The sequence below is a fragment of the Procambarus clarkii genome, chromosome 26 (genome assembly GCF_040958095.1).
Source record: "Procambarus clarkii isolate CNS0578487 chromosome 26, FALCON_Pclarkii_2.0, whole genome shotgun sequence".
NCBI classification, from domain to species: Eukaryota; Metazoa; Arthropoda; class Malacostraca; order Decapoda; family Cambaridae; genus Procambarus; species Procambarus clarkii.
The window spans coordinates 38,228,034-38,248,604 of NC_091175.1; the positions used below are offsets into that span (position 1 = coordinate 38,228,034).

Below are 20,571 nucleotides of genomic sequence, written 5' to 3' on the forward strand. Positions count from 1 at the left end.
AGAGTTCTGCTAGCTCCTACGAGAGTTCTGCTAGCTCCTACGAGAGTTTTGCTAGCTCCTGCGAGAGTTCTGATAGCTCCTGCGAGAGTTCTACTAGCTCCTGCGAGAGTTCTGCTAGCTCCTACGAGAGTTCTGATAGCTCTTGCGAGAGTTCTGCTAGCACCTACGAGAGTTCTGCTAGCACCTGCGAGAGTTCTGCAAGCTCCTTCGAGAGTTCTGCTTGCTCCTGCAAGAGTTCTGCTTGCTCCTGCGAGAGTTCTGCTAACTCCTACGAGAGTTCTGCTAGCTCCTACGAGAGTTTTGCTTGCTCCTGCAAGAGTTCTGCTTGCTCCTGCAAGAGTTCTGCTTGCTCCTACGAAAATTCTGCTAGCTCCTGCGAGAGTTCTATTAGCTCCTGCGAGAGTTCTGCTTGCTCCTGCGAGAGTTCTGCTAGCTCCTGCGAGAGTTCTGCTAGCTCCTACGAGAGTTCTGTTTGATCCTACGAGAGTTCTGCTTGCTCCTGCGAGAGTTCTGCTATCTCCTACGAAAGTTCTGCTAGCTCCTACGAGAGTTCTGCTTGCTCCTGCGAGAGTTCTGCTAGCTCCTACGAGAGTTCTGCTAGCTCCTACGAGAGTTCTGTTTGATCCTACGAGAGTTCTGCTAGCTCCCGCGAGAGTTCTGCTATCTCCTACGAAAGTTCTGCTAGCTCCTACGAGAGTTCTGCTAGCTCCTGCGAGAGTTCTGCTTGCTCCTACGAAAGTTCTGCTAGCTTCTACGAGAGTTTTGCTTGCTCCTGCAAGAGTTCTGCTTGCTCCTACGAAAGTTTTGCTAGCTCCTGCTAGAGTTCTGTTAGCTCCTGCGAGAGTTCTACTAGCTCCTTCGAGAGTTCTGCTAGCTCCTACGAGAGTTCTGCTAGCTCCTACGAGAGTTTTGCTAGCTCCTGCGAGAGTTCTGATAGCTCCTGCGAGAGTTCTACTAGCTCCTGCGAGAGTTCTGCTAGCTCCTACGAGAGTTCTGATAGCTCCTGCGAGAGTTCTGCTAGCACCTACGAGAGTTTTGCGAGCTCCTACGAGAGTTCTGCTAGCTCCTGCGAGAGTTCTGCTAGCACCTGCGAGAGTTCTGCAAGCTCCTTCGAGAGTTCTGTATGCTCCTGCAAGAGTTCTGCTTGCTCCTGCGAGAGTTCTGCTAGCTCCTACGAGAGTTCTGCTAGCTCCTACGAGAGTTTTGCTTGCTCCTGCAAGAGTTCTGCTTGCTCCTACGAAAATTCAGCTAGCTCCTGCGAGAGTTCTATTAGCTCCTGCGAGAGTTCTGCTTGCTCCTGTGAGAGTTCTGCTAGCTCCTGCGAGAGTTCCGCTAGCTCCTACGAGAGTTCTGCTAGCTCCTACGAGAGTTCTGATAGCTCCTGCGAGAGTTCTACTAGCTCCTGCGAGAGTTCTGCTAGCTCCTACGAGAGTTCTGCTAGCTCCTACGAGAGTTCTGATAACTCCTGCGAGAGTTCTACTAGCTCCTGGGAGAGTTCTGCTAGCTCCTGCGAGAGTTCTGCTAGCTCCTACGAGAGTTCTGCTAGCTCCTGCGAGAGTTCTACTAGCTCCTGCGAGAGTTCTGCTAGCTCCTGCGAGAGTTCTGCTAGCTCCTACGAGAGTTCTGATAGCTCCTGCGAGAGTTCTACTAGCTCCTGCGAGAGTTCTGCTAGCTCATGCGAGAGTTCTGCTAGCTCTTGCCAGAGTTCTGCTAGCTTCTACAAGAGTTCTGCTTGCTCCTGCGAGAGTTCTGCTAGCTCCTGTAAGAGTTCTGCTAGTTCCTGCGAGAGTTCTGCTAGCTCCTGCGAGAGTTCTGCTTGCTCCTGCGAGGGTTCTGCTTGCTCCTGCGAGGGTTCTGCTTGTTCCTGCGAGAGTTCTGCTAGCTCTTGCGAGAGTTCTGCTAGCTCCTGCGAGAGTTCTGCTAGCTCCTGCGAGAGTTCTGCTAGCTCCTACGAGAGTTCTGTTAGCTCCTGCGAGAGTTCTGCTAGCTCCTGCGAGAGTTCTGCTAGCTCCTGCGAGAGTTCTGCTAGCTCCTACGAGAGTTTTGCTAGCTCCTACGAGAGTTCTACTAGCTCCTGCGGGAGTTCTGCTAGCTCCTACGAGAGTTTTGCTAGCTCCTACGAGAGTTCTGCTAGCTCCTGCGAGAGTTCTACTAGCTCCTGCGAGAGTTCTGCTTGCTCCTGCGAGCGTTCTGCTAGCTCCTGCGAGAGTTCTGCTAGCTCCTACGAGAGTTCTGCTAGCTCCTACGAGAGTTCTGATAGCTCCTGCGAGAGTTCTACGAGCTCCTGCGAGAGTTCTACTAGCTTTTACGAGAGTTCTGCTAGCTCCTACGAGAGTTCTGCTAGCTCCTGTGAGAGTTCTGCTAGCTCCTGCGAGAGTTCTGCTAGCTCCTGCGAGAGTTCTGCTAGCTCCTACGAGAGTTCTGATAGCTCCTGCGAGAGTTCTACTAGCTCCTGCGAGAGTTCTGCTAGCTCCTGTGAGAGTTCTGCTCGCTCCTACGAGAGTTCTGATAGCTCCTGCGAGTGTTCTACTAGCTCCTGCGAGAGTTCTACTAGCTCCTGCGAGAGTTCTACTAGCTTTTACGAGAGTTCTGCTAGCTCCTACGAGAGTTCTGCTAGCTCCTACGAGAGTTCTGATAGCTCCTGCGAGAGTTCTACTAGCTCCTACGAGAGTTCTACTAGCTTTTACGAGAGTTCTGCTAGCTCCTACGAGAGTTCTGCTAGCTCCTACGAGAGTTCTGCTAGCTCCTGTGAGAGTTCTGCTAGCTCCTGCGAGAGTTCTGCTAGCTCCTGCGAGAGTTCTGCTAGCTCCTACGAGAGTTCTGCTAGCTTCTACGAGAGTTCCGCTAGCTCCTACGAGATTCTACTATCTTTTACGAGAGTTCTGCTAGCTCCTACGAGAGTTCTGCTAGCTCCTGTGAGAGTTCTGCTAGCTCCTGCGAGAGTTCTGCTAGCTCCTGCGAGAGTTCTGCTAGCTCCTATGAGAGTTCTGCTAGCTCCTACGAGAGTTCTGCTAGCTTTTACGAAAGTTCTCCTAGCTCCTACGAGAGTTCTGCTAGATTTTACGAGAGTTCTGCTAGCTTCTACGAGAGTTCTGCTAGCTCCTACGAGAGTTCTGCTAGCTTTTACGAGAGTTCTGCTAGCTCCTGCGAGAGTTCTGCTAGCTCCTACGAGAGTTCTGTTAGCTCCTGCGAGAGTTCTACTAGCTCCTGCGATAGTTCTACTAGCTCCTGCGAGAGTTCTACTAGCTCCTGCGAGAGTTCTACTAGCTCCTGCGAGAGTTCTGCTAGCTCCTGCGAGAGTTCTGCTAGCTCCTACGAGAGTTTTGCTAGCTCCTACGAGAGTTCTACTAGCTCCTACGAGAGTTTTGCTAGCTCCTGCGAGAGTTCTACTAGCTCCTGCAAGAGTTCTGCTAGCTCCTGCGAGAGTTCTGCTAGCTCCTACGAGAGTTCTGATAGCTCCTGCGAGAATTCTACTAGCTCCTGCGAGAGTTCTACTAGCTCCTACGAGAGTTCTGCTAGCTCCTGCGAGAGTTCTACTAGCTCCTGCGAGAGTTCTGCTTGCTCCTGCGAGAGTTCTGCTAGCTCCTGCGAGAGTTCTGCTAGCTCCTACGAGAGTTCTGCTAGCTCCTACGAGAGTTCTGATAGCTCCTGCGAGAGTTCTACTAGCTCCTGCGAGAGTTCTACTAGCTTTTACGAGAGTTCTGCTAGCTCCTACGAGAGTTCTGCTAGCTCCTGTGAGAGTTCTGCTAGCTCCTGCGAGAGTTCTGCTAGCTCCTGCGAGAGTTCTGCTAGCTCCTACGAGAGTTCTGATAGCTCCTACGAGAGTTGCGCTAGCTCCTACGAGATTCTACTATCTTTTACGAGAGTTCTGCTAGCTCCTACGAGAGTTCTGCTAGCTCCTGTGAGAGTTCTGCTAGCTCCTGCGAGAGTTCTGCTAGCTCCTGTGAGAGTTCTGCTAGCTCCTATGAGAGTTCTGCTAGCTCCTACGAGAGTTCTGCTAGCTTTTTCGAAAGTTCTCCTAGCTCCTACGAGAGTTCTGCTAGATTTCACGAGAGTTCTGCTAGCTTCTACGAGAGTTCTGCTAGCTCCTACGAGAGTTCTGCTAGCTTTTACGAGAGTTCTGCTAGCTCCTACGAGAGTTCTGCTAGCTCCTACGAGAGTTCTGCTATCTTTTACGAGAGTTCTGCTAGCTCCTACGAGAGTTCTGCTAGCTCCTTCGAGAGTTCTGCTAGCTCCTGCGAGAGTTCTGCTAGCTCCTACGAGAGTTCTGCTAGCTCCTACGAGAGTTCTGCTAGCTCCTGCGAGAGTTCTGCTAGCTCCTGCGAGAGTTCTGCTTGCTCCTTCGAGAGTTCTGCTAGCTCCTACGATAGTTCTGCTAGCTCCTGCGAGAGTTCTGCTTGCTCCTACGAGAGTTCTGCTAGCTCCTGCGGGAGTTCTGCTTGCTCCTACGAGAGTTCTGCTAGCTCCTACGAGAGTTCTGCTTGCTCCTACGAGAGTTCTGCTAGCTCCTACGAGGGTTCTGCTAGCTCCTACGAGAGTTCTGCTTGCTCCTACGAGAGTTCTGCTAGCTCCTACGAGAGTTCTGCTAGCTCCTGCGGGAGTTCTGCTTGCTCCTACGAGAGTTCTGCTAGCTCGTACGAGAGTTCTGCTAGCTCCTACGAGGGTTCTGCTAGCTCCTGCGAGAGAATGATGAAACTCCACAAAGCTCCTGTTGCTAAATATCTTGTTCTCAAGAAAGGGCTCAAAACTGTTAGCAGAAAAGCAGTGAGTACTTACGTTGAAGCTGGGGATAAATGGGTAGGACATGAGGGAAGACCTGGCATTCTGTGAATGATGAGGGTAGAACTTGCAGAAATGGTCAGGCAGGTTGTCCGGACCGAGGATGCAAGTGATTCCTCCTCCAGGCCTTTTATTTCTGTGAAGGGAATTAAAATTAATTTTCATATTTATAAGAAATATAGGTTTAGTTTGGTGACAGGCTTAAGACTTATCTCAGATGTAAGACTTATCAACTACTGACGAGTCATTAAAGCCACCACATAGATAATTGACCAACTAGCAGGTATACTTAGTCCTGAACGTAGGTCTGGAGGTCTGGGCTAAATTTACTCAGTGTAAGAATACTAGGAGGTTAGGTATATATATCGGTGTATGTGAGAATTATGTGCGAGTTGTAGAGTGAGTTGACTTCAACAGCAATATAATTTTTTAATTCCAAAACTTGAATACACTTATGCTTAATATTGTGTTGTGGCCAGCAGTGTTTTGTAACAACAACGAGGTTATGACAAAATTTAAGAATTTGAAAAGATGCCTAAAACCAGTTTCACTGAGTGGCTTAATATGACCATTTGATTTTATATTATCTATATTATCATGGTTTCAAAGAGTGGTCGAAATATTAAGTTAAAAGTACAGTATTGTAATATCTCAGTTTAAAAGTATCATTCATTCATTTAGCATAAGACAATAGTCTAATTAGTAACTAAATACTTAATCTTGATTACATAATTTACAGTATAACAAATTGGAAGTTAAAGTAACCAACTACTATTTATTTTGAGAGACTTTGATAACTGCGTCTTCACGTGCATCTCTGTGACTTGCTGTATTACCGTTTTATTCCTTTTATGGGTGCATCTGAGCAGCAGTTGGGGCTGTATTCCTCAGAGGCGGCATCCACTCGCCCCGAGGCGCCGCTGCTGGACGCAGAGTAAAAGAGCGGGTACTTGGGGTCGCCCGGGTAGCCCACCTCGTCGAACACGCCCCACCGCAGCCGGGCCCACTCTGTCACTAGCGTCTTCCCTGTTGGGAAAACATAACATTTCATATTATAAATGGAATTTATCAACGAGAGTATAAGAGTTAGCATATTAAACTATCATTTACATCTTTTGATCAAGTTAAATTTAAATACACACTCACACACACATACACAAAGTTGAGAGGCGGGACCAAAGAGCCAAAGCTCAATCCCCGCAAGCACAAATAGGTGAGTACACACCCACACACACACACACACACAAACACACACACACACACACACACACACACACACACACACACACACACACACACACACACACACACACACACACACACACACACGGGACCGCGGGACCAAAGAGCCAGAGCTCAACCCCCGCAAGCACAATTAGGTAAGTACACACACACAAGTGTGTGTGTGTGTGTGTGTGTGTGTGTGTGTGTGAGAAGATGAATCAGCAATGGATATAAGGGAAGTTAAGATGGAAGCGCACTTGGGAATGAGTGACCACAGTGTATTGAACTTTGAGTACCTGGTAGAGCTAGGACTTATCTCCCCCAAAAAAGAACTAGGAATCAAAAGGCTGGCATACGGAAAGGGGAATTATGAACAGATGAGAAGTTTCCTAAGTGAAATACCTTGGGACACAGACCTCAGAGATAAGACTGTACAGGGTATGATGGACTATGTTACCCAAAAGTATCAGGAGGCAGTAAACAGGTTCATCCCGGCCCAAAGGGAATAATCCAAGAAGCAACAGAAGAATCCATGGTATAATAGGGCATGTATGGAAGCAAAGAAACTGAACAAAAGGGCGTGGAGGAACTTCCGGAATAACAGAACATCAGAAAGCAGAGAGAGATACCAGAGAACCAGGAATGAGTACGTCAGGGTGAGAAGAGAAGCAGAAAAAAAGTTTTTAAAATGATATAGCAAACAAAGCCAAGACTGAACCAAAGCTACTCCAGAGTCACATCAGAAGGAAAACAACAGTGAAAGATCAGGTATTGAAACTTCGAACAGGCGAGAACAGGTATACAGAGAATGACAGAGAGGTGTGTGAAGAACTCAACAAGAGGTTCCAGGAGGTCTTCACAATAGAACAAGGTGAGGTCACTGTGCTAGGAGAAAGGGAGGTAAACCAGGCGGCCTTGGAAGAGTTCGAAATTACGAGAGAGGAGGTCAAGAGATACCTGCTGGATCTGGATATTAGAAAGGCTGTTGGTCCAGATGGGATCTCACCATGGGTACTGAAAGAGTGTGCAGAGCCACTTTGCTTGCCACTCTCCATAGTGTACAGTAAGTCACTGGAGACGGGAGACCTACCAGAAATATGAAAGACGGCGAATGTGGTCCCAATATACAAAAAGGGCGACAGGCAAGAGGCACTGAACTACAGGCCAGTGTCCTTGACTTGTATACCATGCAAGGTGATGGAGAAGACCGTGAGAAAAAACCTGGTAACACATCTGGAGAGAAGGGACTTTGTGACAAATCGCCAACATGGGTTCAGGGAGGGTAAATCTTGCCTTACAGGCTTGATAGAATTCTACGATCAGGTGACAAAGATTAAGCAAGAAAGAGAGGGCTGGGCGGACTGCATTTTCTTGAACTGTCGGAAAGCCTTTGACACAGTACCGCATAAGAGGCTGGTACATAAGCTGGAGAGAGAGGCAGGTGTAGCTGGTAAGGTGCTCCAGTGGATAAGGAAGTATCTAAGCAATAGGAAGCAGAGAGTTACGGTGAGGGGTGAGACCTCCGATTGGCGAGAAGTCACCAGTGGAGTCCCACAGGGCTCTGTACTCGGTCCTATCTTGTTTCTGATATATGTAAATGATCTCCCGGAGGGTATCGATTCATTTCTCTCAATGTTTGCGGACGATGCTAAAATTATGAGAAGGATTAAAACAGAAGAGGACTGTTTGAGGCTTCAAGAAGACCTAGACAAGCTGAAAGAATGGTCGAACAAATGGTTGTTAGAGTTTAACCCAACCATATGTAATGTAATAAAGATAGGTGTAGGGAGCAGGAGGCCAGATACAAGGTATCATCAGGGAGAGGAAATTCTTCAGGAGTCAGAGAAGGAAAAAGACTTGGGGGGTTGATATCACGCCAGACCTGTCTCCTGCAGCACATATCAAGCGGATAACATCAGTGGCATATGCCAGGCTGGCCAACATACGAACGGCATTCAGAAACTTGTGTAAAGAATCATTCAGAACTTTGTATACCACATATGTCAGGCCAATCCTGGAGTATGCAGCCCCAGCATGGAGTCCATATCTAGTCGATAAGACTAAACTGGAAAAGGTTCAAAGGTTTGTCACCAGACTAGTACCCGAGCTGAGAGGTATGAGCTACGAGGAGAGACTATGGGAATTAAACCTCACTTCGCTGGAAGACAGAAGAGTTAGGGGGGACATGATCACCATATTCAAGATTCTGAAGGGAATTAATAGGGTAGATAAAGACAGGCTATTTAACACAAGGGGCACACGCACAAGGGGACACAGGTGGAAACTGAGCGCCCAAATGAACCACAGAGATATTAGAAAGAACTTTTTTAGTGTCAGAGTGGTTGACAAATGGAATGCATTAGGAAGTGATGTGGTGGAGGCTGACTCCATACACAGTTTCAAGTGTCTGATATGATAGAGCCCAATAGGCTTAGGAATCTGTACACCAGTTAATTGACAGTTGAGAGGCGGGACCAAAGAGCCAGAGCTCAACCCCCACAAGCACAACTAGGTGAGTACAACTAGGTGAGTACACACACACACACACCATACTATACCGACGGCCACACTCCTCCTCTCCCTCCTTCTCCTCCTTTTCCCCCCCCTCCTCTCTCTCTCTCTCTCTCTCTTGCTCCTCCACCTCTCTTGCTCTCTCTCTTTTGCGTCTCCACCTCTCTCTCTCTCTCTCTCTCTCTCTTTCCCTTTCTCCCACCCTGTTCAGCCCCCCCCCCCCCCTCCTGACAAACCCTATCATGGCATAACAGAAACAGGGGCAAACATGACAGCCAGAAGAAACAGGGAAACAGGGAAAAGTCAAGGTGATGAAATGAAGGAAATGTTTGCCCACTTTTTGGAGATATTAATTAAGAGTGAGATGCTGGAAATGAAGATTGAAATCAGCAACCTGAAAAGAGAGTTGACAGCAGCAAAGGAGGAGATTAGAACCCTCAAAGAGAACAATATTGAGGCTGAGACTCAGATAATCATCCAAGGAGAAGGTGGAAATAGTATATTGGAAGAGAATGCCACTATAAAAGCAACATTTGCAGAAATGCTAAAAAAATAACTCTGAAATAATGTCCACAGTGTTTGAGGGAGCCATGAAAGCAGCCACCTCACATGAAGCAGCACATTCCACTCACCAGCTGCTGGAAAGAAAAAGATCAATGGTAGCTGTGGGTATTAAAAAGCAGGAAGGCCCCAATAGAACAGTGTGGAATGATAAGGAAAAAGCAGCAGTGAATGAAATACTGAAGGCACTAGAGATGGATGGGCTGAACATAGCATTGAGAAGGTTTTCAGGCTAGGCTGGTACAACAAAGACCGAGACCGTGTGTTAAAGATAGTGTTTGCAAACGAGAACACAAAGGAAAAGATTCTAACAAGGAATAGCCACCTGCAATATGTGGGAGAATTCAAACAAGTATTCCTCCAGAGGGACATGACGAGGGAGGAGAGAGCCATGGCGGCAGAAGCAAGGAAGAAGCGCTGGGAAAATGTGAGTGGGGAACCCACAGCCAGCTACCCAGTAACACCAGAGGAGAGGGCAACCCCACCACCCTCCTCTGCATAGAAAACCCCCCCTACCCCAAGCCCTCTCTGCCCCCACTCAAATGCTCAGCTAAATCTCCATCCCCCCACACCCCCATTCCCACCCTGCTACCCCTCCCCTCTTCCCGCCATGTCCCCCTCTCCCCTTTTCCTTCCCGTCGTCCCTCCCCCTTCATCCCATACCCTCCCTGTCCCTCCCCCCTTTCACTTGACCCACCATCCCTCACCCCAGTATCCTCAGAGAACCTGTTATCGACCTCACAAATCCTCACATCCATGGAACACCTTTCCTCACCAGCAGAATACTCACCAAAGGAGGCGATTTGAGAAGGGACAGAAGAAAGTGAGCCTTAAGACAATGTTCACTAACATAGATGGAATTACAAACAAAGCAAATGAACTTGGTGAATGGATACTAGAAGAAAACCTAGATATAATAGCACTCACAGAAACAAAGCTAAAGAAAACCATAACAAATGCAGTGTTCCCACAGGACTATTATGTTATGAGGAAAGAGAGGGAAGGAAGAGGTGGGGGTGGTGTAGCTCTGCTGGTAAGAAAAGGTTGGGATTTTGAGGAGATGGTTATTCAGGGCTGTGAAGGTTTCAGTGACTACATAACAGGTACCATAACAACTGGAGGACAAAAAATTATAGTAGTAGTCATATATAATCCACCACCAAATGACAGGAGACCCAGACAGGAATATGATAGAAACAACATGGCCATCATTAATATAATAGAGAGAGCAGCTTCTGTTGCTAGCAGGAATGGATCTAGACTACTAATTAAGAGAGACTTCAACCATGGGAAGATAGATTGGGAGAACGGAGACCCACATAGAGGATCAGAAACATGGAGAGCTAAGCTGCTGGACGTGGCAACAAGAAACTTTCCAAGCCAGCACATCAATGGACCAATAAGAATGAGAGGAGAAGATGAACCAGCCATGCTCGATCTGATATTTACCCTAAATGAGTGGGATATAAGGGAAGTTAAGTTGGAAGCACTCTTGGGGATGAGTGATCACAGTGTATTGAACTTTGAGTACCTGGTAGAGCTAGGAATTATCTCCCCCCAAAAGAACTAGCAAACAAAAAGGCTGGCATACTGAAAGCTGAATTATGAGGAGATGAGAAGTTTCCTATGGGAAATACCTTGGGACACAGACCTCAGAGCTAAGTCTGTACAAGATATGATAGACTATGTCACCCAAAAGTGTCAGGAGGCAGTAAGCAGATACATCCCGGCCCAAAAGGAAAAATCTGAGAAGCAAAAGAAGAATCCATGGTATAATAGGGCATGTATGGAAGCAAAGAAACTGAACAAAAGGGCGTGGAGAAACTTCCAGAATAGCAGAACACCAGAAAGCAGAGAGAGATACCAGAGAACCAGGAATGAGTATGTTAGGGTGAGAAGAGAAATAGAGAAAAATTATGAAAATGATATAGCAAACAAAGCCAAGACCGAACCAAAGCTACTCCACAGTCACATCAGAGGAAAACAACAGTGAAAGAACAGGTAGTGAAACTTTGAACAGGCGAGGACAGGTATACAGAGAATGACAAAGAGGTGTGTGAAGAACTCAACAAGAGGTTCCAGGAGATCTTCACAATAGAACAAGGTGAGGTCACTGTGCTAGGAGAGGGGGAAGTAAACCAGGCGGCCTTTGAAGGGTTCGAAATTACGAGAGAGGAGGTCAAGAGACATCTGTTGGATCTGGATGTTAGAAAGGCTGTTGGTCCAGACGGGATCTCACAATGGTTACTGAAAGAATGTGCAGAGGCACTTTGCTTTGCTCCATGGTGTATAGTAGGTCACTGGAGACGGGAGACCTACCAGAATATGGAAGACAGCGAATGTGGTCCTAACATATAAAAAGGGCAACAGGCAAAAAGCACTGAACTGCAGTGTTCAGTGTCCAGTGTCCTTGACACTGGACACTGAGAAAAACCTAGTAACACATCTGGAGAGAAGGGACTTCGTGACAAATCGCTAACATGGGTTCAGGGAGGGTAAATATTGCCTGGCTGGCTTAATAGAATTCTATGACCCGGTGACAAAGGTTAAGCAAGAAAGAGAAGGCTGGGCGGACTGCATTTTCTTGGATTGTCGGAAAGCCTTTGACACAGTACCCCATAAAAGGCTGGTACATGAGCTGGAGAGACAGGGAGGTGTAGCTGGTAAGGTGCTCCATTGCTTCCTAAGCAATAGGAAGCAGAGAGTTACGGTGAGGGGTGAGACCTCCGATTGGCGTGAAGTCAGCTGTGGAGTCCCACAGGGCTCTGTACTCGGCCCTATCCTGTTTCTGATATATGTAAATGATCTCCTGGAGGGTATAGACTCATTTCTCTCAATGTTTGCTGACGATGCCAAAATTATGAGAAGGATTAAGACAGAAGAGAACTGCTTGAGGCTTCAAAAAGACCTAGACAAGCTGAAGGAATGGTCGAACAAATGGTTGTTAGAGTTTAACCCAAGCAAATATAATGTAATGAAGATAGGTGTAGGGAGCAGGAGGCCAGATACAAGGTATCCTCTGGGAGATGAAATTCATCAAGCCTCAGAGATAGAAAAAAACTTGGGGGTTGATATCACGCCAAACCTGTCCCCTGAAGTCCATATCAAGAGGATAACATCAGCGGCATATTGCCAGGCTGGCCAACATAAGAACGGCACTTAGAAACTTGTGTAAGGAATCATTCAGAACTGTGTATACCACATATGTCAGGCCAATCCCGGAGTATGAAGCCCCAGCATGGAGTCCATATCTAGTCAAGGATAAGACTAAACTGGAAATTGTTCAAAGGCTCTCTCTCTCTCTCTCTCTCTCTCTCTCTCTCTCTCTCTCTCTCTCTCTCTCTCTCTCTCTCTCTCTCTCTCTCTCTCTCTCTGTCTCTCTCTCTCTCTCTCTCTCTCTCTCTCTCTCTCTCTCTCTCTCTCTCTCTCTCTCTCTCACTCTCACTCTCTCTCACTCTCTCACTCTCTCTCTCTATATATATATCTCTCTCTCTCTATCTCTCTCTCTCTCTCTCTCTATCTCTCTCTATCTCTCTCTCTATCTCTCTCTCTCTCTCTCTCTCTCTCTCTCTCTCTCTCTCTCTCTCTCTCTCTCTCTCTCTCTCTCTCTCTCTCTCTCTCTCTCTCTCTCTCTCTCTCTCCTCTCTCTCTCTCTCTCTCTCTCTCTCTCTCTCTCTCTCTCTCTCTCCTCTCTCCCTCCCCCCCTCTCTCTCTCTCTCTCTCTCTCTCTCTCTCTCTCTCTCTCTCTCTCTCTCTCTCCCTCTCCCTCTCCCTCTCTCTCTCTCTCTCTCTCTCTCTCTCTCTCTCTCTCTCTCTCTCTCTCTCTCTCTCTCCCTCCCCCCCTCTCTCTCTCTCTCTCTCTCTATCTCTCTCTATCTCTCTCTATCTCTCTCTCTATCTCTCTCTCTCTCTCTCTCTCTCTCTCTCTCTCTCTCTCTCTCTCTCTCTCTCTCTCTCTCTCTCTCTCTCTCTCTCTCTCTCTCTCTCTCTCTCTCTCTATCTCTCTCTATCTCTCTCTCTCTCTACTCTCTCTCTCTCTCTCTCTCTCTCTCTCTCTCTCTCTCTCTCTCTCTCTCTCTCTCTCTCTCTCTCTCTCTCTCTCTCTCTCTCTCTCTCTCTTACTCTCTCTCTCTTACTCTCTCCATCCCTACTTCCGTCCCTCCCTACTTCCGTCCCTCCCTACTTCCGTCCCTCCCTACTTCCGTCCCTCCCTACTTCCGTCCCTCCCTACTTCCGTCCCTCCCTACTTCCGTCCCTCCCTACTTCCGTCCCTCCCTACTTCCGTCCCTCCCTCCTTCCTTCACACATTCCCTCCCCCCCCCCCACACACACACACACACACACACACACGCACACACACACACACACACACACACACACACACACACACACACACACACACACACACACACACACATACACACTACACTCCATGGTGTATACCAAATCACTGTTAACAGGTTAACTGCCAAAAATTTGGAAGACGGTAAATGTAGTCCCGATATACAAGAAGAGGGATAGACAGAAGGCATTGAACTTCAGGCCAGTGTCCCTAACTAGCATACAAGCATACAATGCAAGTTTTGGAGAAGATTGTGCGAAAAAAGTTAGTGGAACATCTGGATCGAAGGAACTTTGTGAGACAACATCAACATGGATTCAGGGATGGCAAGTCATGCCTTACAGGATTAATTGGATGAGTATTAATTATGAATGAATTAATTGAATTAATATAATGACCTATACTGATCTCTTATCTTGAAGTTATCTTGAGATGATTTCGGGGCTTTTTAGTGTCCCCGCGGCCCGGTCCTCGACCAGGCCTCCACCCCCAGGAAGCAGCCCATGACAGCTGGCTAACACCCAGGTACCTATTTTACTGCTAGGTAACAGGGGCATAGGGTGAAAGAAACTCTGCCCATTGTTTTTCGCCGGCGCCCGGGATCGAACGCGGGACCACAGGATCACAAGTCCAGTGTGCTGTCCGCTCGGCAGACCGGCTCCCCAAAACATTATTGCCAACAGCATTTGGTGTTCCCATGCGGTCACCCATCCAAGTACTAACCAAACCCAACGTTGCTTAACTTCGCTGATCGGACGAGAAGCGGTGTTCTCAACGTGGTATGGCCGTTGGCTCAACGTGGTAAGGCCGTTGGCCATACCAAGGCCGTATGGCCATATCATATCAGGCAACAAAAATCAGGCAAGAAAGAGAGGGGTGGGCAGACTGCATATTTTTGGATTGCCAGAAAGCCTTTGACGCAGAACCACACAAGAGACTAGTCAAAAGTTGGAGATGCAGGCATGAGTGAAAAGAAAGGTATTCCATTGGATTAGGGAATACCTAAGTAACAGAAGACAGCGAGTCACTGTGTGGGGTGAGGCCTCAGATTGACGAGGTGTCTCTAGTGGGGGTTCAGTCCTTGGACCTATACTGTTTCTGACATGTGTAAATGATCTTCCAGAAGGTATAGAATCGTTCGTCTCATTGTTTGCTGATTATACAAAAATTATGAATTTTTATGTTGTATGAATTATGTAGTCATGTATGAATTATGTAGTTATGTATGAATTATGAAGCCTCATACTATCGGAGGCAGATAGTATGAGGCTAAAAGATGCCCTACAAAAACTGAATGAATGGTCTAACAAATGGCTACTAAAGTTCATCCCGAGTAAATGTAAGGTAATGAAGCTAGGCAGTGGAAACAGGAGGCCAGACACAAGATACAGAATGGGAGATGACGTCCTTCATGAAACGAACAGAGAGAAAGATCTAGGAGTTGATATCACACCAAACTTATCTCCTGAAGCCCACGTAAAAAGAATAACATATGTATCGTATGCAAGATGGCTAACATCAGAACTACCTTCAGGAACCTGTGCAAGGAATCATTCAGGGGCATGCCTGGGGCATGCGGCTCCAGCATGGAGCCTGTACCTTGTCAAGCACACGACAATGCTGGAAAAAGTTCAGAGGTATGCCACTAGGCTAGTCCGGGAACTAAGAGGCATGAGTTACGAGGAAAGGCTGCGTGAAATGCACCTCACGACACTGGAAGACAGACGAGTAAGGGGAGACATGATCACTACCTATAAAATTCTCAGAATTGACAAGGTAGATAGGGATAAACTGTTTAACACGGGTGGTGCGCGAACAAGGAGACACAGGTGGAAACTGAGTACCCAAATGAGCCACAGGGACTTTAGAAAGAACTTTTTCAGTGTCAGAGTAGTTAACAAATGGAATACTTTAGGCAGTGATGTGGTGCAGGCTGACTCCATACACAGTTTCAAATGTAGATATGATAGAGCCCAGTAGGCTCAGGAATCTGTACACCAGTTAATTGCCAGTTAAGACACGGGACCAAAGAGCCAGAGCTCAATCCCCGCAAGCACAACTAGGTGAATAAAGTGAGTACAGACATACACACCTTCTCCCATCGCTCTCACTTCACTATACCTGCGCATTGAAATAGTGAACAAACATGGCAGGGAGACACCAAAACACAGGTGGAGGTGAGGGACAAGATGATCAAATTAAGGAGACGATCGTTCGCATGTGGAATCAATTCAGTGAAGAACTGAGGGTAATGAGGGAGTAATGAGGGTAATGAGTAAAGGAGGGGTAATAAGGAATATATAGTTTTAATGGGCCAGCTACACCCATATGAGCGTGTTGTTTTGTAAATGCTTCACATGAGAGAATTTACGAATATGGCGATGTCACTCATCTCCCACGTCCTGCACAGATTGGCTGAGTGTAGAGATATGTCAGGTGTATGTACGTATATATTTATACGTACATGTATATATATACGGACCCGTCCTCGGACCAAGTCTATTCCATCCAACGGCCAATCCCAAAGACGTATTCATCAATTTTAACATGCTGTTCATTCAAAACAAGAATTTTATCAAATATAAATTAATATTCTTTTATATTAGCATATTGAACATATTTAAGCACTGGTTAGGTTAGGTTATGTGTTTAGGTTCTCTTGGTGATTTTTTTTGTATTTGTAGTACGAGGATCAACCCGTCCTCGACTCAAGTCCATTACATCCAGCGGTCGACCCCACAGACGCATTCATAATTTTTAACATGCTGTTCATTCAAAACGGGAATTTTCTCAAGTATAAATTAATATTATAATGTATTAGCATATTGTGTATATATAGGCATAGGATAGGTTAGGTTAGGTGTTTAGGTTCTGTTGGCGATTATTTGTATTTGTAGTACGTGGGTGAAGCATTTATAGCGTTGTGATTCGAACAAAATTCGTCAGTGAAGCACTTGTTCCGGATATGTTCGAACGTCAGCAGTTGTGAGTCGTGTGTAAACTGCTTTCATTCATAAACAGGGGGTTTGGCGGGTGCATGGAATCACTTTTGGATCTTTGTTTGGAGGACGGGCTGCGAGGATGAAGCGTTGTGATTCAAACAAAATTCGTCAGTGAAGCACTTGTTCCAGAAGTGTTCGAACGTCATCAGTTGTGAGCTGTGTGTGTACCTTATTCATTCATAAAGAGAGGGTTTCGCGGGTGCATGGAATGGACTTCAGGTCTTTGTTTAGAGGACGGGCTACAGGTATAAGGTATTTGAAGACAGGATAAAATATATGGTGTTTGCTAGCAAGTAGTCGAGAAGTTCAGTACCTCTCGTTCCTAATGTTAGTTATTATTTGCTCATTGTGTAACTTTTTTTTTTGTAACTGGGTAATAAGTATTTTCTGATAATGTATATCTCCAAAGTATAAAAGATGGATGTAATTCCCCTCAAAGTTTGCTTTATCTTTGTCTCAGTCGCAAGCCTTCAAATACCTTTAAGACGTCTTCCCAAAGCGGTCCGAGGCAAAGATCAAAGCAAAGTTTGAGGGGGATCACAGCCATTGTCTATACTTTGCAGACACAAGCAATCAGAAAATCACACTTATTACCCAGGAACAAAAAATGAATTATAGTGTGGTGTGAAAGAAATCATGACGAATGACTTACCCGGAGACCCGAACCACTTGGAGTATTTGTCAACAGTAAGGTACTCTGGAGTGAGGTGGATGTACTCGCCAGGCTCCCCGCACTCTCCCGGCTGTTCCGTGTACATCTGGTTTTTGTACAATGGATGAGGATAGTCCAAGCGGATGTCGCTGTCCTGGGTACACAAGTAAACAAAACACCGTAAGTGAGTTAAGTATTTCTCAACCTTTTGCAACATTGTTCACTTTATATATAATGTTTATGGTAAGCTATGATCTCCCCTGGTAACAAGGCACCCTTGGGGGAACAATTCATCCCTATTTGAACCCTTTTCGAGTACATCACTTTCTCTCTAGGTGAACCATTATTCCCCGGAGTGTACCGTTCTGTTACTCAACCAGTCTCTTATTGTTGAACCAGTCTCTCATTGTTGAACCAGTCTCTCATTGTTGAACCAGTCTCTCATTGTTGAACCAGTATCTCATTGTTGAAGCAGTCTCTCATTGTTGAACCAGTCTCTCATGTTTGAACCAGTCTCTCATGTTTGAACCAGTCTCTCATGTTCGAACTAGTCTCTCATTGTTGAACCAATCTCTCATTGTTGAACCAGTCTCCTATTGTTGAACCAGTCTCTCATGGTTGAACCTGTCTCCCAAGTGTGAACCTTTCTCCCATGCTTGAACCAGTCTCCCATGGTTGAACCATTTTACCGCTGAGTAAAACAATCTAAAATAATATCTTTGACAAAATTAATTCTTACAGTGTAAGGCTGAAGGGAGACTCCTAATGCAGAAGTGACCACTAGTAATGACCTCAGTGTGGTCACTAGTAATGACCTCGGTGTGGTCACTAGTAATGACCTCGGTGTGGTCACTAGTAATGACCTCGGTGTGGTCACCAGTAATGACCTCGGTGTGGTCACTAGTAATGACCTCGGTGTGGTCACTAGTAATGACCTCGGTGTGGTCACTAGTAATGACCTCGGTGTGGTCACTAGTAATGACCTCGGTGTGGTCACTAGTAATGACCTCGGTGTGGTCACTAGTAATGACCTCGGTGTGGTCACCAGTAATGACCTCGGTGTGGTCACTAGTAATGACCTCGGTGTGGTCACCAGTAATGACCTCGGTGTGGTCACTAGTAATGACCTCGGTGTGGTCACTAGTAATGACCTCGGTGTGGTCACCAGTAATGACCTCGGTGTGGTCACTAGTAATGACCTCGGTGTGGTCACCAGTAATGACCTCGGTGTGGTCACTAGTAATGACCTCGGTGTGGTCACCAGTAATGACCTCGGTGTGGTCACTAGTAATGACCTCGGTGTGGTCACTAGTAATGACCTCGGTGTGGTCACCAGTAATGACCTCGGTGTGGTCACTAGTAATGACCTCGGTGTGGTCACTAGTAATGACCTCGGTGTGGTCACTAGTAATGACCTCGGTGTGGTCACTAGTAATGACCTCGGTGTGGTCACCAGTAATGACCTCAGTGTGGTCACTAGTAATGACCTCGGTGTGGTCACCAGTAATGACCTCAGTGTGGTCACTAGTAATGACCTCGGTGTGGTTACCAGTAATGACCTCGGTGTGGTCACTAGTAATGACCTCAGTGTGGTCACTAGTAATGACCTCGGTGTGGTCACTAGTAATGACCTCGGTGTGGTCACTAGTAATGACCTCGGTGTGGTCACTAGTAATGACCTCGGTGTGGTCACCAGTAATGACCTCGGTGTGGTCACCAGTAATGACCTCGGTGTGGTCACCAGTAATGACCTCGGTGTGGTCACCAGTAATGACCTCAGTGTGGTCACTAGTAATGACCTCGGTGTGGTCACCAGTAATGACCTCGGTGTGGTCACTAGTAATGACCTCGGTGTGGTCACCAGTAATGACCTCAGTGTGGTCACCAGTAATGACCTCGGTGTGGTCACTAGTAATGACCTCAGTGTGGTCACTAGTAATGACCTCAGTGTGGTCAACTGTAATGACCTCGGTGTGGTCACCAGTAATGACCTCAGTGTGGTCACCAGTAATGACCTCGGTGTGGTCACCAGTAATGACCTCAGTGTGGTCACTAGTAATGACCTCAGTGTGGTCAACTGTAATGACCTCGGTGTGGTCACTAGTAATGACCTCGGTGTGGTCACCAGTAATGACCTCGGTGTGGTCACCAGTAATGACCTCGGTGTGGTCACCAGTAATGACCTCGGTGTGGTCACCAGTAATGACCTCAGTGTGGTCACCAGTAATGACCTCGGTGTGGTCACCAGGAATGACCTCAGTGTGGTCACCAGTAATGACCTCGGTGTGGTCACCTGTAAGGGTGCAAAGAGGAGTGTGTGTGAAGGCAGCAAGAGGAGAGAAGGAACATTAGGTTACCATGAAGTTCTCGTTAGTGGCAGCCTCGTCGTAGGCGGTGTTGGACCAGGTCTGAGGGATCACCACCTTCACCTGCCTGAAGAACGCTCTCCTACGGGTCGCTTGGAACAAATGTTTTGACGCATTCCTCATCATTGTCTGGAATAAGTTATTAAACTTACTACATTTGAAAATATAGATTTACCAATAAGTATCTTTGGACAAAAATTACTGATATTTGTAATAAGGAGAAGTGTTATACAGATACAGGAATATTATTGAGAGATTTAATAAAATTAAAGAAATTACTTCAATTACCGGTAAATGAAAAGTATGTTTTGTTTAACAATCAGTGTCATGAAGGAAACTCTCAGTGTATCATTGGTCTAGATCTTTTATTAATGGCTGGCATCAGTCACGCGGCTCCTGCTATTGTTAATATAAACTGAGGATGGAGATATGTATTAAGAAGAAACTATTACATAGTGAGCCAGCGCCTGAGGTGTACTGTTATATGGTGAGTCAGCGCCTGAGGCGTACTGTTATATGGTGAGTCAGCGCCTGAGGCGTACTGTTATATGGTGAGTCAGCGCCTGAGGTGTACTGTTATATGGTGAGTCAGCGCCTGAGGCGTACTGTTATATGGTGAGTCAGCGCCTGAGGCGTACTGTTATATGGTGAGCCAGCGCCTGAGGTGTACTGTTATATGGTGAGCCAGCGCCTGAGGTGTACTGTTATATGGTGAGTCAGCGCCTGAGGCGTACTGTTATATGGTGAGTCAGCGCCTGAGGCGTACTGTTATATGGTGAGTCAGCGCCTGAGGCGTACTGTTATATGGTGAGTCAGCGCCTGAGGTGTACTGTTATATGGTGAGTCAGCGCCTGAGGCGTACTGTTATATGGTGAGTCAGCGCCTGAGGCGTACTGTTATATGGTGAGTCAGCGCCTGAGGCGTACTGTTATATGGTGAGTCAGCGCCTGAGGCACACTGTTATATGGTGAGTCAGCGCCTGAGGCGAACTGTTATATGGTGAGTCAGCGCCTGAGGCGAACTGTTATATGGTGAGTCAGCGCCTGAGGCGTACTGTTATATGGTGAGTCAGCGCCTGAGGCGTACTGTTATATAGTGAGTCAGCGCCTGAGGCGTACTGTTATATGGTGAGTC

General features: G+C 46.8%; 1 protein-coding gene and 1 non-coding gene across 2 annotated transcripts in view; both read right to left on the reverse strand.

Moving 5' to 3' along the window:
- Positions 1 to 20,571, reverse strand: part of LOC123756883 (calcium-activated chloride channel regulator 1) — a 125,597-nt gene that overhangs the window by 92,413 nt on the left and 12,613 nt on the right. Inside the window, exons 3-6 of the mRNA XM_045740284.2 lie at positions 19,429 to 19,566; positions 17,072 to 17,225; positions 5,616 to 5,805; positions 4,777 to 4,915 (exon numbers count right to left, since the gene is read on the reverse strand). Coding sequence (XP_045596240.2) covers positions 4,777 to 4,915; positions 5,616 to 5,805; positions 17,072 to 17,225; positions 19,429 to 19,566 — 621 coding nt within the window. The remainder of the gene's footprint in view (positions 1 to 4,776; positions 4,916 to 5,615; positions 5,806 to 17,071; positions 17,226 to 19,428; positions 19,567 to 20,571) is intronic.
- Positions 14,092 to 14,210, reverse strand: LOC138369059 (5S ribosomal RNA). The gene has a single exon (XR_011229747.1). It is a non-coding gene; the product is annotated as a 5S ribosomal RNA (ribosomal RNA).